At 42.8% G+C, this 14768-nt stretch overlaps 2 protein-coding genes across 2 annotated transcripts; both read right to left on the bottom strand.

Moving 5' to 3' along the window:
- Positions 1-9866: 9866 nt before the first annotated feature.
- On the bottom strand, positions 9867-10247 carry LOC309563113 (histone H2B 1.1; the record flags this gene model as incomplete). Its single annotated transcript, XM_082267428.1, has 1 exon — positions 9867-10247. One exon carries the CDS (start codon positions 10245-10247, stop codon positions 9867-9869), a length of 381 nt encoding a protein of 126 aa, XP_082123554.1.
- A 2136-nt stretch (positions 10248-12383) lies between these two features.
- On the bottom strand, positions 12384-12695 carry LOC309563121 (histone H4; the record flags this gene model as incomplete). Its single annotated transcript, XM_082267436.1, has 1 exon — positions 12384-12695. The coding sequence occupies one exon, from the start codon at positions 12693-12695 to the stop codon at positions 12384-12386; it is 312 nt and encodes a 103-aa protein (XP_082123562.1).
- Between the last annotated feature and the right edge of the window lie 2073 nt (positions 12696-14768).

The raw sequence follows: 14768 nt of genomic DNA, 5'->3' as shown, positions 1-14768 counted from the left end.
TTACTATTGTTTGTACCCCTAAAAGGCTGGATGAGGAGTAGGGGGAGTATGGAACAGGCAGCACCCTCAAATCTTCAGAAGTATGAGATGAACCCCAAAAACTTGGAAAGGTGGATCTCACACGTACCAACACAGACTATCCCCCAATTTAACTGATCCCCAAAGGTTTTTGATTAAATAGCGGAATAGAAAATATAATCCAAAAAAGTGTATGTATCTCACACGTACACAACCACACTAGGCCCCAATTACTATTGTTTGTACCCCTAAAAGGCTGGATGAGGAGTAGGGGGAGTATGGAACAGGCAGCACCCTCAAATCTTCAGAAGTATGAGATGAACCCCAAAAACTTGGAAAGGTGGATCTCACACGTACCAACACAGACTATCCCCCAATTTAACTGATCCCAAAAGGTTTTTGATTAAATAGCGGAATAGAAAATATGATCCAAAAAAGTGTATGTATCTCACACGTACACAACCACACTAGGCCCCAATTACTATTGTTTGTACCCCTAAAAGGCTGGATGAGGAGTAGGGGGAGTATGGAACAGGCAGCACCCTCAAATCTTCAGAAGTATGAGATGAACCCCAAAAACTTGGAAAGGTGGATCTCACACGTACCAAAACAGACTATCCCCCAATTTAACTGATCTCCAAAGGTTTTTGATTAAATAGCGGAATAGAAAATATGATCCAAAAAAGTGTATGTATCTCACACGTACACAACCACACTAGGCCCCAATTACTATTGTTTGTACCCCTAAAACGCTGGATGAGGAGTAGGGGGAGTATGGAACAGGCAGCACCCTCAAATCTTCAGAAGTATGAGATGAACCCCAAAAACTTGGAAAGGTGGATCTCACACGTACCAACACAGACTATCCCCCAATTTAGGGGAAAAAATATATAATAGACAGATAGAGGGAGAGCCGAGACTCAGGAGGATTAGCACAATGTATTTTGGGGTGTCATTTTTGCTATGTGCATACTATGTGTTTGAAATATCTTATAAATCAGGGGTCTTCAAACTATGGCCATCCAGTTGTTTAGGAACTACAATTCCCATCATGCCTAGTCATGTCTGTGAATATCAGAGTTTTACAATGCTTCATGGGACATGTAGTTCCGCAACAGCTGGAGGGCCATCGTTTGAGGATCCCTGTTATAAATGAACAACTTTGTGTAAAAAAAATGCACTTTAATTTTCTTTTCATATTTTCCAAAAACTTGAAAAGAAATTACATGTTCAAAAGACTCATTATGCTTAACAGAATATACGTTTGGGTGTTTACTTTGCTAAATGGGGTAATTTTGTGGGCGTTTCATTTGCACTGGTGCTCAAGGGCCTTCTTTTTTTTTTAAACATCAATTTTTATTGAAAGTTTTTCAGATAATACAGTAATAACAAAGTATTGGGTAAGGCCGTGATTACATAAACAGAAGCATTAACATCAGCTTCAAATGTGCAAATACAGGAAAAATTGTCAATGAGCAAAAAAAGGCATGTTGAGAGCCCCTAACATAGGGAACCCCCAACCATAATTGCATTATAGGCATACCAGTAAGAGTAGTACCTCAATAAACCATGGGCGAGGGCGGACCTAGAACCCGAACGGAGTGGGAAGATGAAAAGAGGAGTACCTGTCCCCCCCAATGGGAACACACTGTGAACAGGTAGTCCCCAGCGTCGCTTACTGGACAAAGCGGGCTTCCACTACCCGCCCCCTCACTCCGGGGTCCAGGCCGCCAGCGTGTGGTGAGCCCATTACGAAGCAAATGGTGAGCACCATTTACTACTAGCAGACAATTGGAAACCTCAAAACATGCCAGACTTGTTGATTACAATGAGAATCGCCATCGCAGCCTGGAGGGAACTACATAAACACACAAATGTAGGAGATGCCCATTGTAAACAAAGACTACCTATCCGACTACTAGACATCTTGATCCCATGTCTATCTACCCTAAAATGGAAGGACAGTGACATCCACTGGATTGACGACCTCTTTAGCGACATCGACTGAAACCATTTACTTCCCTCACTCAACAATACCAAATCCCTCGTTCGGAACTATAGACTTACACTCGTATCTCCACGTTCCTGACTAAAAACCCACCAGCACCCATCACTATTCCATACCCAGTATACCAGTTCCTCACAACCCCTCCTGGGTCGATAAAAGGCATCACCTTCTTCTATAACATATTCCATGCCAAAAAAAACTTTTCAAAAATGAAATCCCATGATTAAGTGGGAGGGCGACCTCCAACGACCTTTCTCACCACAACAGTGGACCCACACCTTCCGGCACTCGTACGGGGTGTCGAAATGCACCAACCACTGGGAACTGTCGTAGAAAATTCTCTCCCGCTGGTACCTTACACCATATAGGCTGTCTCAATTCTACCCAGCACACTCCCCGCTCTGCTGGCGAGGGTGTGGCCAGGTTGGCAACTTATACCACATCTTGTGGACATGTAAAAACCTTACAAGCTTCTGGAACCAGGTCTTTGGCCTCATCTCCTCTGTAACACAATCGCCCATTAAGCTAAATCCGGCTTTGGCACTCAATACCCTGGCCATCGATCTGCTTCCTAGTAAGGTCAGATGGGTTGTTTCACACATTTTGCTGGCCGCTAGGGCCACCATTACTAGGAGATGGAAAAAAAAAAAGAAGCACCAAACCTATTGGAGGTTGTAGCCTCAGTGACACTCACGTTTGAATTTAAGAAATCACTAGCATTACAGTCCCATTCTCTTAGGACACATACCAAACACTGGGAACCATGGATCACTTGGAATGATAAATGAGTGTTAATTGTTTCTGACTATATCTCTCGAATAACAATACCTTGTATTACTTGTTGTTTATGTAAATTTATTTTTTCTGTTGTGTCTTTTGACACCTTGAATGCATTTCTTGTATCTGCTGTTTAAAACCAATAAAAATCTGTTTGGAAAAAAAAAAGAAGTAAGTGTCGGCCATAAAAGGCCCCAAAAATTAGCCCACATGGGTTTAACTGACAGCAAAGAACTTAGTATTTGATGGCTAGAGGTACAGTAGGCATTCACAGTATACAGAAGTAAGTGTCGGCCTGTATAGGCTCCAAAAAAATTAGCTCACATGGTTTGAACTGACAGCAAATAACTTAGTATTTGATGGCTAGAGGTACAGTAGGCATGCACAGTATACAGAAGTAAGTGTTGGCCTGTATAGGCTCCAAAAATTAGCTCACATGGGTTTAACTGACAGACCATTGTTAGACCATGTGTCTGTGGTCAGATGTATCTTGGCACCAACACTGTGTGCCAGAGATATATTCACTTGCCGCTGAACATGGCCATACAGCTCTGGAATGCCCTTTTGCGAGAAATATTTCCTGCTTGGGACCTCCCATTGTGTTGTTCCAATGGCCACAAATTTACAAAAGGCCTCCGAGTCCCACAGTTGATATGGCAGTAGTTTGCGGGCTATCAGTTCCGACAAGCCAGCAGTCAAACGTTGGGCAAGAGGGTTATCCGGCATCATTATTTATTTCCGCTCCAACATTTGGACCACAGAAGCCTGCCTTTTTCCAGAACAACGTGATGACGGCATCATGGAAGGGGGAGTGGAGGGCAAATGTGAGGAGAGATGAGAAGGAGAAGGGGCTGGACGATGAGAGCCTGGAGTGTTGCTTTGTGGGTTCTGATGGTGTTGCTCCCACTGGGCTCGGTTATGGGAGTTCAGGTGCCTTCTTAAGGCGGTGGTCCCTAGGTGAGTGTTGGGCTTACCGCGACTTATGCATGGACTGCAAAGGCTGCAGATGACAACACTGTTGTCAGCAACGGACACATTAAAAAAAACCCACACTGCGGAGCCATGTGCCGGCGTCCTGCTAATGCCAGATGTGACTGTACATGGTTGATGGCTCACTCCTGATACATTTGCAGTCTGCTTTCTACCTCTTGTGCAATGCAAATTCTGCCTGCCTCTCCTCCCTATCTGCCGGCCCGTCTCCCCCTCTGAACTCCCTTCCTCTTTCTCTCTTGTGGACTCCCACGTGATGTCCATAGGCTCGTCATCATCCACGTCACCTTCCCCACTACTAACATTCAAGATCTCTGAGTAGGCAGCAACAGCGGGGACCAACCTCCTTGGGCTGATCTGGGTACTGTCGTCAGACTGCTGAGTGGCGGCTGTTGCTACCTCCTCTTCCTGATCCAATGCCAACAATGGCTGTGCATCGCAAACGTCTTGTGATGGATTGGAAAATAATTCCAGTGACTCAAGTGGAGGGTATGTGGTGGTGGTGTCTTTGGGGGTGCACACAGCAGAGCGTGAAGAGGGTGCAGATAGAGAGGATGAGGAGGGTGCAGAAGAGGAAGGCTGAGTGACCCACTCAACCAAGTCTGGTGCGTCCTTTGCCGTAATTGCACGCGCCTTTTGAAACTTCACAGTTAGGCTCCGGCCTATTGCTCCTGCCCTACCACTACCACCCCTGCATACATCTCTGTCTCTTCCTCTGCCTGTCATGTTTTTTAATTACCCTGTGACAAAAGTCTCTAGAGAATTGCATTATATCTGGAAAAAGGTAGATAACACCCCACTTCAATATGTGGTATTGGGGTATCTATCACACCAGTTCTACAAATAATTGGCCAGTAACTGTTGTCACTTTGTGTAGCACAGTCAACACAGCAAGAGAGGACAATTTTTTGCAGGACTAAAGTACACTCTTAGAAAAGTATACTGTTAAAAAACACCCCACTTCAATATGTGGTATTGTGGGGCCACTGGTCTATCACACCAGTTGTTGAAAAAAATGGTCAGGGAGTTTATCGCTGTGTGTATCAGACTTAACTCAGCAAAAGAGGCAATATTGTTGCAGGACACAAATGCACTTGTAAAAGTATACTCAGATAACACCCCACTTCAATATGTGGTATTGGGGGGCCACTGGTCTATCACACCAGTTCTACAAATAATTGGCTAGGGAGTTTGTCACTGTGTGTAGTATTGCTGCAGCAATGCTCAGTCAGCACACCTGTCACAATGCTGCACAGTGCACAATACTACTACTAATCCACTATAATATGCTTTCTACAAAGTATATTATACTGTAGATTAACCCCCCTCCCCCACCCCCTTTTTAGTGCACTGCACAGCAATACCAAAAAAATTGCAGCCCTTTAAATGACTGTTGTGGACATTAACAGAGCAATTTGTGTCACTGCTGACGATCTCTAACTGCCCCTACAGCACAGACTGGATACCTGCCCCCAATACTAAAGAGACTGTAATAGACCCTATACCGACATTGCAGCACTTTAAATGACTTTTGTGGACATTAACAGAGCGATTTGTGTCACTGCAGATGACGATCTCTAACTGCCCCTACAGCACAGACTGGATAACATGTCCCTATACTGAAGAAAGACTGGACCTATACCGATATACCAGCCCTGAAAAGCACTATTGTGGACATTAACATAGCAATTTGTGTGACTGCAGCCAATCTCTAACTACCCCTAAAGCAACCCCTGGATACCTGTCCCTAACCTGAAAAGAGACTGTAGAAGGCCTATACGGAAATACCAGCCCTGAAAAGGACTTTTGTGGATCTTCACAGTGCTATATGTGTCTAGCAAACTCTCACTGATGAGCACAGCAGACCTCTCCCTACACTGGCAAAAAGAGGAACGTGAAATGGCCGCCAGGTCAGGTCTATTTATAGGGTAGGGGGACTGTCCATGTGCTGAAATGTTTCAATTGGCTGTCCTGTTCCACCTGACGGCTGTGTCATGGGTCAAAGTTCTCCCCAATGTAAACTAATATGGCCGTCGCAAACTACGCCATGTGTTTGCAAATTTGTCGGGTAGCGAACAAGCAAAATTTGCCGTGAACCGACCGCCGGGCGAACCGCAAGGCCATCTCTATTAAGTGGTTAATGTTAGCAGCAATATACTGTTTGAACCAATAATGTGTTAGTTTATAGACAATATTTGAGCAGCAAACACCACTTGTTGAAGATTTCATTGCTTGGTGGGTGAACCTTCTCGAAAGGGGCAAACTTGATCTTTGGACACATTTGTGTGTGTGTGTGTGTGTGTGTGGGGGGGGGGGGGGTGATTTTTGTATAATTTTCAGGTCATTAATCTCTTTTCTTGTGCTTTTCGGGGGTTTTATTGCTCTAGTTGACTAAATTCAAATTTCCATATTTACTCTGTAACACTTAAAACCCTAACTAAAAAAAAAACAAAAACAAAAAAACAAAAAAACATAAATTATAATACATTTAAAAAAGAGCACTTTTTATTTTTTTTATTTTCCCAGCCTTGTTCCCAGAGACTTTAATGACGTTCGTTTTTCAGCTCCGAAGTTATGTGATGTTCGGAAGTTATGGAACGATGGGGGGGTCCAGGATTGGAGATTATATGTAACTTCACCAATAAATGAGCTAAACATTTCAGTGAAACAATTTTCTACTTCTAACTTATATAAAGGACTGTTATCCGAGGTGATATTATTGTAATCAGATTTGTATGTAGCAGATACTTTGTACATATTTTTGTCATTTACATATCAGGCAGCTCATTGATTTAGCTATGTACAATGATCTGTTGCTTATTCATTAAATAGATACAGATAGACAAAGATTTGACTGGGCTGACCGAGTAGATACAATGTTTCGTTTTTCTTGCTTCTATTCCCCATTGTGTTGCGAGTTAAAAGCTCCACGATCTTCCTAAATACAAAGTAACAAATTTATGGCGGTAGATTGTTGAGAATCTGTTATTGTAACAATGTTTGAGTGAGGCATAAAAGTTTAGTAACCTCTGCCACCTTGTGGTCATTCCAGGTACAACACCTCGGTGTGTGCAGTACAAGGAGATGAATAGGAAATGGCTAGAAAGTGGAGATGATCTCCGCAAAAAAATATAGAATATATAGAAATAAATTATTATGACTATTATATATTTATTGAAGCCTCACAAACATGTCACCCACATCTCTGTACAAAGAGCCGGACATACGCAGCATTTATTCCTATTCTTAAATAAGGATATATTTTATTAATGTGATAAATTGTATTATTACTGTCAGATGAAGTGCACTCTAAAGGCAAACACTTTGTCTTCTTATCGCACTCAGACTTGTAATACAGGTGAATAGTAATGAGGGGAAATGTGATCACAGGACATCATTCTCTCATCTCTTTTACTTCCAATCTTTTCTATGCTGATCGTCTACTCACCGCTAAACTCTTCCAACCAAAACCATGCACACCTACATAGAGCTCCAATGTCAGAACACATTGTACTCCATATTTCCAGAAATTATTTCCCCAATTTGCTATTAATAGACCACGCCTATGATGGCTCCGAGTTGCTATATTTAAATCTCCCGCCATAATTCTACTGGCCGTTAGGAAGATTCAGCCGCATTATACCGCTAAAGCCGACATTGTAGAAGTTCTATTCATAGATCTGTTCATCTTCCTCCAAAATGACGTCACTTGTGTCGGTTTTCAGCTTTCAAATATTTTCTCCAAAGCGGTAAAATCATCGAATATTACTGCCACAAGCCCGCCAAGTAAACCCAATCTTTTTTTTTTTTTTTTTTTTTTAATTACCAAACCCAACGGATCTTCTCAGAGTCACCCACTTCTATCTAAGAAGGAGCCGGACATACATGTGTGGGAGATCTGATTGTATAATTAGACACCGAAAATTGTGATCCGGGTGGGGGGACAATGTGCTATAATGACACCTGTCAGTCCTAACAGCAATTAAGTTTTTTTTTTTTATATGATTTTAAAGTCTAATATAACACATTGAATTGATGTGAGTTTAGATAAGCAGGTGATCTCCTTGGTGTCCATTGCCCTCCATCCTTTAGATTAGACACATTGTTGGGATATGGGACCCATAATCCAATGATAAGGTGCAGAGAACCGTTTGATGGATCAGTAGATGACTCCGGGGTGACATAGTCGGAGCTCAGCACTAACTGCAATACATTTTGCTGTTTTTAAACATATTTGTGATGATCTGATAGAGACAACATTGATTGATTTTCCTTCCACCTATTCTGGAGCTGTTGTAGGGTCAGGAAAATTTGCATTACCCTAATTCTATTTTTCACATTATATGGGGGAGGGGGTGGGACTACAACAATAAATAGAAGACTTTACTTGCACAAGTAATAGAAATGAAGGAAACAGTGAATTGTACAGAAATCCTCTCTTCATCCATTCCCTGTTCATATTTGGCGCTATTCTTCCTTTACTGCGGTTTCCTCGTTCTTCCTTGGAGATTACACAGAAAACATTCATCTGTCACACATCATAACAATTTCATATTTATACAATATTACTGTAAAAAAAAAAAAAAAAAAGGCCTGCATTCTTGCTTATAAGAAAAAGCTGACCTGATGGAAGACTGATGGAAGGGGCGGGGTCACAGCCATTCAATACTCTGCAGAGAATTTCACTTACTTAGACACATTGTTAACATTTTTCTGATATCTAGTTACAAAAACTGTGTTTATTGATTATTTGTATATATTTATCTGGCAGTGTTGTGATAACTACAGATTTTTACCAGCCCTTTCACTTTTCCTTTATTTTAGGATGTAGGGGGGAAATCCGTAACGGCTACATGTCATGTCTGAAAAATGAAACATTAATTATCGGCCAGTTCCCCGATCATATACAGATCTGATAATGAAACATGTAATACTTTATTTCCAATCACATAGAAAGGTAGAGATCTATGAGAGAAGTAATCTCACTATCATGTTCTGTATGTAGCAGTGTGTGTGTGTGTGGGGGGGGGGGGGGGGGGTAGGGATTCTGCATTTTGAACATATGGAAATGTTTTACATTATTTAATAATCTTTCATTTCTATTTCTGTTTATTCCATATTAATCGAATCTGCCTGAAAATAAAGTGTTAAAGATATTTATCGGATAAATATCTCCTCTGATGATCTCAGTGTGGGATTTGGTGTTATAATGGGGTTGATTATTTCTCTGTAACGTTTTCACAATTCAGGCGGGAAATTTGAAAATAGCTATTTCAGATCTGAGCCAATCAGAACTGTGAGCGGTTTCATTATCAGTCTTATTTAGGCAGCGATGTCTTTATGAGGAATCCAAAGAATTTTATTAGGAGATTTATCTCCGTTTTCAGCCTAGAAAATATTTGTTCCGTAGACTTCTCATAGTTCTCTATAACAAACATCCAATAACAGAGCAACTTCTGTATTCTGATGTGCAAAATCAAACCTTAAAACAGAACAATAATATTTCTACATATATATTTCCTGGAATTGAAGGGACTGTCCGGGAAAGAGTGATATTTTCTATGAATAATTGTCAGTGTCGGATTAGCCGATCTGAGATGACTGAGCAGATATAATGTTTCACTTTTCTTGCTTCTATCCCCCATTGTGTTGCGGAATAAAAGCTTCACGATCTTCCCAGATAAAGGAACAATGTAAGGCGGGAGATTGCGGAGAATCTCTCATTGTAACAATGCAGCAGAGGTGATTAGAGCAGTTGGGTGTGTGCAGTACAAGGCGAGGAATAGGAAATGTATAGAGCCAGAAAGGGGAGACGATCTCCGCAATAAAGGAGGATGAGATTAGAAGGAAGGTTTTATTCATTCCCCTTCCAGTCTGACCGACCTACTTCTCATCTCAAGATTATTAATGATGCTATTTTGAGTTCATTTTAAATTATCCGAAGAGCTAAAACTTGTAAAAGTAATAAATTGTACGATACATAAAAATTGTATGACAGCTCGGTTGTGTAGTATGTGGGTGGCTCTTAGAAGAGCCTTTGTGTGTTGTTGGGGTGATGGATGGGGGAGGGGTATTACTTGGCGCTGGTGTACTTGGTGACAGCCTTGGTGCCCTCGGAGACGGCGTGCTTGGCCAGCTCTCCGGGCAGGAGGAGGCGGACAGCGGTCTGTATCTCCCGGGAGGTGATGGTGGAGCGCTTGTTGTAATGAGCCAGGCGGGAAGCTTCGCCGGCGATGCGCTCGAAGATGTCATTGACGAAGGAGTTCATGATGCTCATGGCCTTGGAGGAGATGCCGGTGTCGGGGTGGACCTGCTTGAGCACCTTGTAGACGTAGATGGCATAACTCTCCTTCCTGCTCTTCCTCCGCTTCTTGCCGTCCTTCTTCTGGCTCTTGGTCACGGCTTTCTTGGAGCCCTTCTTGGGCGCCGGGGCGGACTTGGCTGGTTCAGGCATGATAAGGGATAAGAATGTTTTCTCCGCTCTGAGAAGAGAAAGTGTACTGGCGCCGCCCTCATGTGCTGCTTATATAGGCTGTCCTATGCAAATGAGCTTCCTTCCTCCTCACTCTTCTATTGGAAGACATGGTCATGTGATGGGGAGTGACGTCATGCTTTCCTTCCTCGTTTACCGATTGGTCTAGATGCAAACCTAGAGAGCATTGGCTGGCTTCAAACGTGGCCAATCATAGAGCGAGACGTCATATCATTCAAAGTATAACAGGAAAGGGAGCGGCTGCAGCCATTCATATCTCTTTGAGAACTCCAATATCACAGAGACATGTCTGGCCGCGGCAAACAAGGAGGAAAGGTTCGGGCTAAGGCCAAGACCCGATCATCCCGGGCTGGTCTGCAGTTCCCAGTCGGTCGTGTTCACCGTCTGCTCAGGAAGGGTAACTGTGCCGAGCGGGTTGGGGCCGGAGCTCCCGTTTATCTGGCCGCCGTCCTCGAGTATCTCACCGCTGAGATCCTCGAGCTGGCCGGTAACGCCGCCCGCGACAACAAGAAAACCCGCATCATCCCCCGACACCTCCAGCTGGCAGTCCGCAACGACGAGGAGCTCAACAAGCTGCTCGGGGGCGTCACCATCGCCCAGGGAGGAGTCCTACCCAACATCCAGGCCGTGCTGCTGCCCAAGAAGACCGAGAGCCACAAGGCCGCCAAGACCAAGTAATCCCCACCGGTTCATCCACGTCACCCAACACAACGGCTCTTTTCAGAGCCACCCACCCATCCATACATAGAGCTGCATACATCTACATTGTTATTCGGAGATCTAATTGTAACAATGAAAGATTGCATTTATTTTCCAGGTAGGAAATAAAATACTTACTATGACTAGAAGGTGTGATTCCCCATGGGGGGGAACAATGTCTTAGGATGACACGTGGCAGTAATAAGAAATGATGATAGATGTTTATATTGGAACGCTTTCAGTGTCCCTTTTTATAGAGCAATGTCCTCTCATTACAGGGACTCCTCTTCATTCTCCTCCATCCTTTACTTCTCATCATCACAAATCATTCTAGAAATAACAATCCCCCCCCCCCCCCTCCTTCACTCTCACCGCAACACAAATATACATTGTCATGTCATCTCTCATGGAATCTCACAGTTCTGATTGCTGCAATCTTCATGTTTCCCGCCACAATTCTCTTTACACTTCCCATCTACCATCACGATAATACAGCAGCTTCTATTGTGGAACATTCATCAACGGTCCCTTTATTTCACAACGATAATCCATACATTGATAAACGTCCGTTTTGTTGTTTGATACTTCAGAGTCCGCCCTGCTGTAGAGATGATTAGAAAGTCACTGAACACGTGACCTCTACTCTGAGAAAGGAGAGGGAGCGCACACTTTCTTTGTACTCATAGGAAAGACATTAGTGGCTGGCTGTGGGATCTCCCACAACTCTGATTGGCCAATATTTCAAATTTCACCCGCCTGAATTGTGTAAATCGTTACACAAAAATCCATTTCTTTTATACCGCCAAATCCGACCCTGAATACTGAGATCAGCAGAGGAGAACTTTGATTGGAAAAACATCAACACTTTAATTTCAATCAGATTAGAGAGGGGTGACCGGATTATTACTGACCAAAAAATGTCCTTTATTGCAAGTGCTCGGAATCCACCGCTATACACAGAACACGACAGTCACATGACTTCTACCTTTCTTTATGATGAGAAAATAGAGTAATGATCATCTAGAAATGTCACTGAGCGATATTTATTGTCCCCTTATCCCACCCCGAATTTTTCTATAAAGAAATGTGAGGTGACTGGAAATAATGCCTAAGAAAGGGGTTTATCGGTGTCTCAACAAGCTAGCTGAAAAATAATAAAGTGATCTAACGATATTGTAAGCGGAGAGAATATAAACACTAGATCGCTTCGATCTGTTGTATTCCAAGTAAAATAAAGTTGTACAATCGGATTAATATGTGTTTAGCTAAAAAGCTTTCATTCCGACGTGATAAAAGTTGATCTAAGAGAAATAAATGGTTACAGCTCTTTGTAGGAGAAGGTGGGTGGCCCTGAGAAGGACCTTTGTTGGGGTGAAGTGGGTCGGTGGATGTTGGGGTTTAGCCTCCGAATCCGTAGAGAGTGCGGCCCTGGCGTTTGAGCGCATAGACGACATCCATGGCGGTGACGGTCTTCCTCTTGGCGTGCTCGGTGTAGGTGACGGCATCGCGGATGACATTCTCTAGGAAGACTTTGAGCACTCCACGGGTCTCCTCATAGATGAGACCGGAGATGCGCTTGACACCCCCTCTGCGGGCCAAACGTCGGATGGCGGGTTTGGTGATGCCCTGGATGTTGTCCCGGAGCACCTTCCTGTGGCGCTTAGCGCCTCCTTTCCCCAGACCCTTTCCTCCTTTACCGCGACCAGACATCTCCAAGCTCTTCCTGTATCAGACGAATGTGAAGTAAAAGCACCCAGCCTCGCTTTATATGCAGCATATGCGGACCTGATGGAGAATAAGGGGGAGGGGTTGGAGGAGGGCGCGTCCAGACGTCACAATAAGTCCGCCTCTCTGTGCTCTCAATCATCCAATCCTCAGCAGTTCCGTGATTTGAATTTCCCGCTCGATGATGCTCTTTGTTCAATAGAAAGAACAACATTTCACTCCTTTTGGGTGACCATTGGATGTTACCTGATCATCATTACTGGTGAGGTCATGTCTCTGACGTCACCCAGGATCCTCCAAATAAATGTCCTCACTACATACTCAGACATCGGAATATTCACATTCAGTGAATAAAATATAATAGTATCCTAATATAAAAAAAGAATATATAAAATAATATATTATGAAGTACATAGAAATCGCAAAAATACCATAAAATGCAGCATTTGTAACACCCCCACCCCACCCAAAACGAGACATAATACCTCCCAGCTTTTAGTAGAGTGCAGATCTCCTAGATAAATGACCCCAACCGGAAAAAAGAAAGAAGAATACCAGAGATGTGAGCGCACTCAAATGTCCATACAACTGCCCTCCCCCTTTTTTTTCCATCAATATGGAAACTAAAATTCTTCCAACCACCCCAACATTTAGCCAATTGTCTTATGAAGAATTATCAGTTTTCCAATATTTTCTAGAAATCCATTTCCTTCCCAATAAGTATCACAATCGTTTAGCCGACTTTTTATTACATATTTTGACCAGAGAAGACTTCATAGACCATTAACGCTTCCTGCATATAAAGTTCTCCCCTCAATCCATCCTCCTGTTTATAACAGATGTTCTAACACCTTCCACTGGTGACCTTCCTATCCAGATTACTATATAAAGTCCCCACAATGAACGCTCGGCTCTGGGTTCCTTCAGGTCATACACTGCACGGATAGATTGTGACATCTAGAACCCTTTGCTGATCTCTCACAAGTCATGTTCCCCCAGAGTCCTGGAACAGATGAGATGTCACACAATGTATTATGTCTCCAGAATCCCGGATCTCTCATCATCTTCTATTAGAATGGGATAGGACCCTGCACAGCTGCTGCACATAACCAGAGGGGTACAAACCAATTCCATCCCTCAGTGCTCATACACCAACCAATCTCACCACATCATTGCACTGTATCAGTTAATGTGTTATTCTGCAGCAATACACCCTGGATCAAACATGCCCCATTCTCAGCAATCAGATCTTTTAGCCTACTTGTTTAATTAGAGGTGTACCACTGTATAGACAAATTGATCATTCATTACAGATCGATCTTAGATCCACATAAGATGATAGACAGATAGATAGATAGATAGATAGATAGATAGATAGATAGATAGATAGATAGATAGATAGATAGATAGATAGATAGATAGATAGATAGATAGATAGATAGATAGATAGATAGATAGATAGATAGATAGAAAATCTATCTATCTATGTGTGAAAGGTGCAGTAGCGGCACACCTATTATAATTATTACACAGGGATTTGATTGAAAGGGGAATTCAGCAATAGGTGTTAGGATTTAATACTGATCCACATGGGACATCTAGAAATAATGATCGCACCGAGCGATCCCTCATCTGCCGACTTCTAAAGGTTTTATCTGACACAAAAAAAACATGCAAAATAATCCGATAAATTTTGCAGTCTGGATGCCATTTCCTCAGATCTTCAGCTATGAATTGTAATTCTGTTATCAAACTGCACACACTAATCCGTTTTATTCTGTTCCTATGGATTCGGAAAGGAAGCCATGAAATTACATTGTATCTCTTCACAGATCCCCGCACGGAAGTCATTCCTCTTTTTACCAGCAGGTGTCAGTGTTTCTCCTCCATAGAGAATACATTGGAGCAGTTTAGTTCAATTTCATTCAAATGGATCTGATAGAAAACTTCCTGAGCGCTGATCCATCTGGAAACAATGACACCGACTGATCCCAGATCTGCCCGGAGCAGGGAGGGCAATGCTGGGGGGACGATTCATTGTCTGCTCAGAGATCTGTC

The sequence above is a fragment of the Pelophylax lessonae genome, assembly GCF_965119305.1.
Source record: "Pelophylax lessonae genome assembly, chromosome: 9".
NCBI lineage: Eukaryota > Metazoa > Chordata > Amphibia > Anura > Ranidae > Pelophylax > Pelophylax lessonae.
Note: the sequence above shows the minus strand (reverse complement) of the source record. Positions and strands in the feature narration are given on the sequence as shown.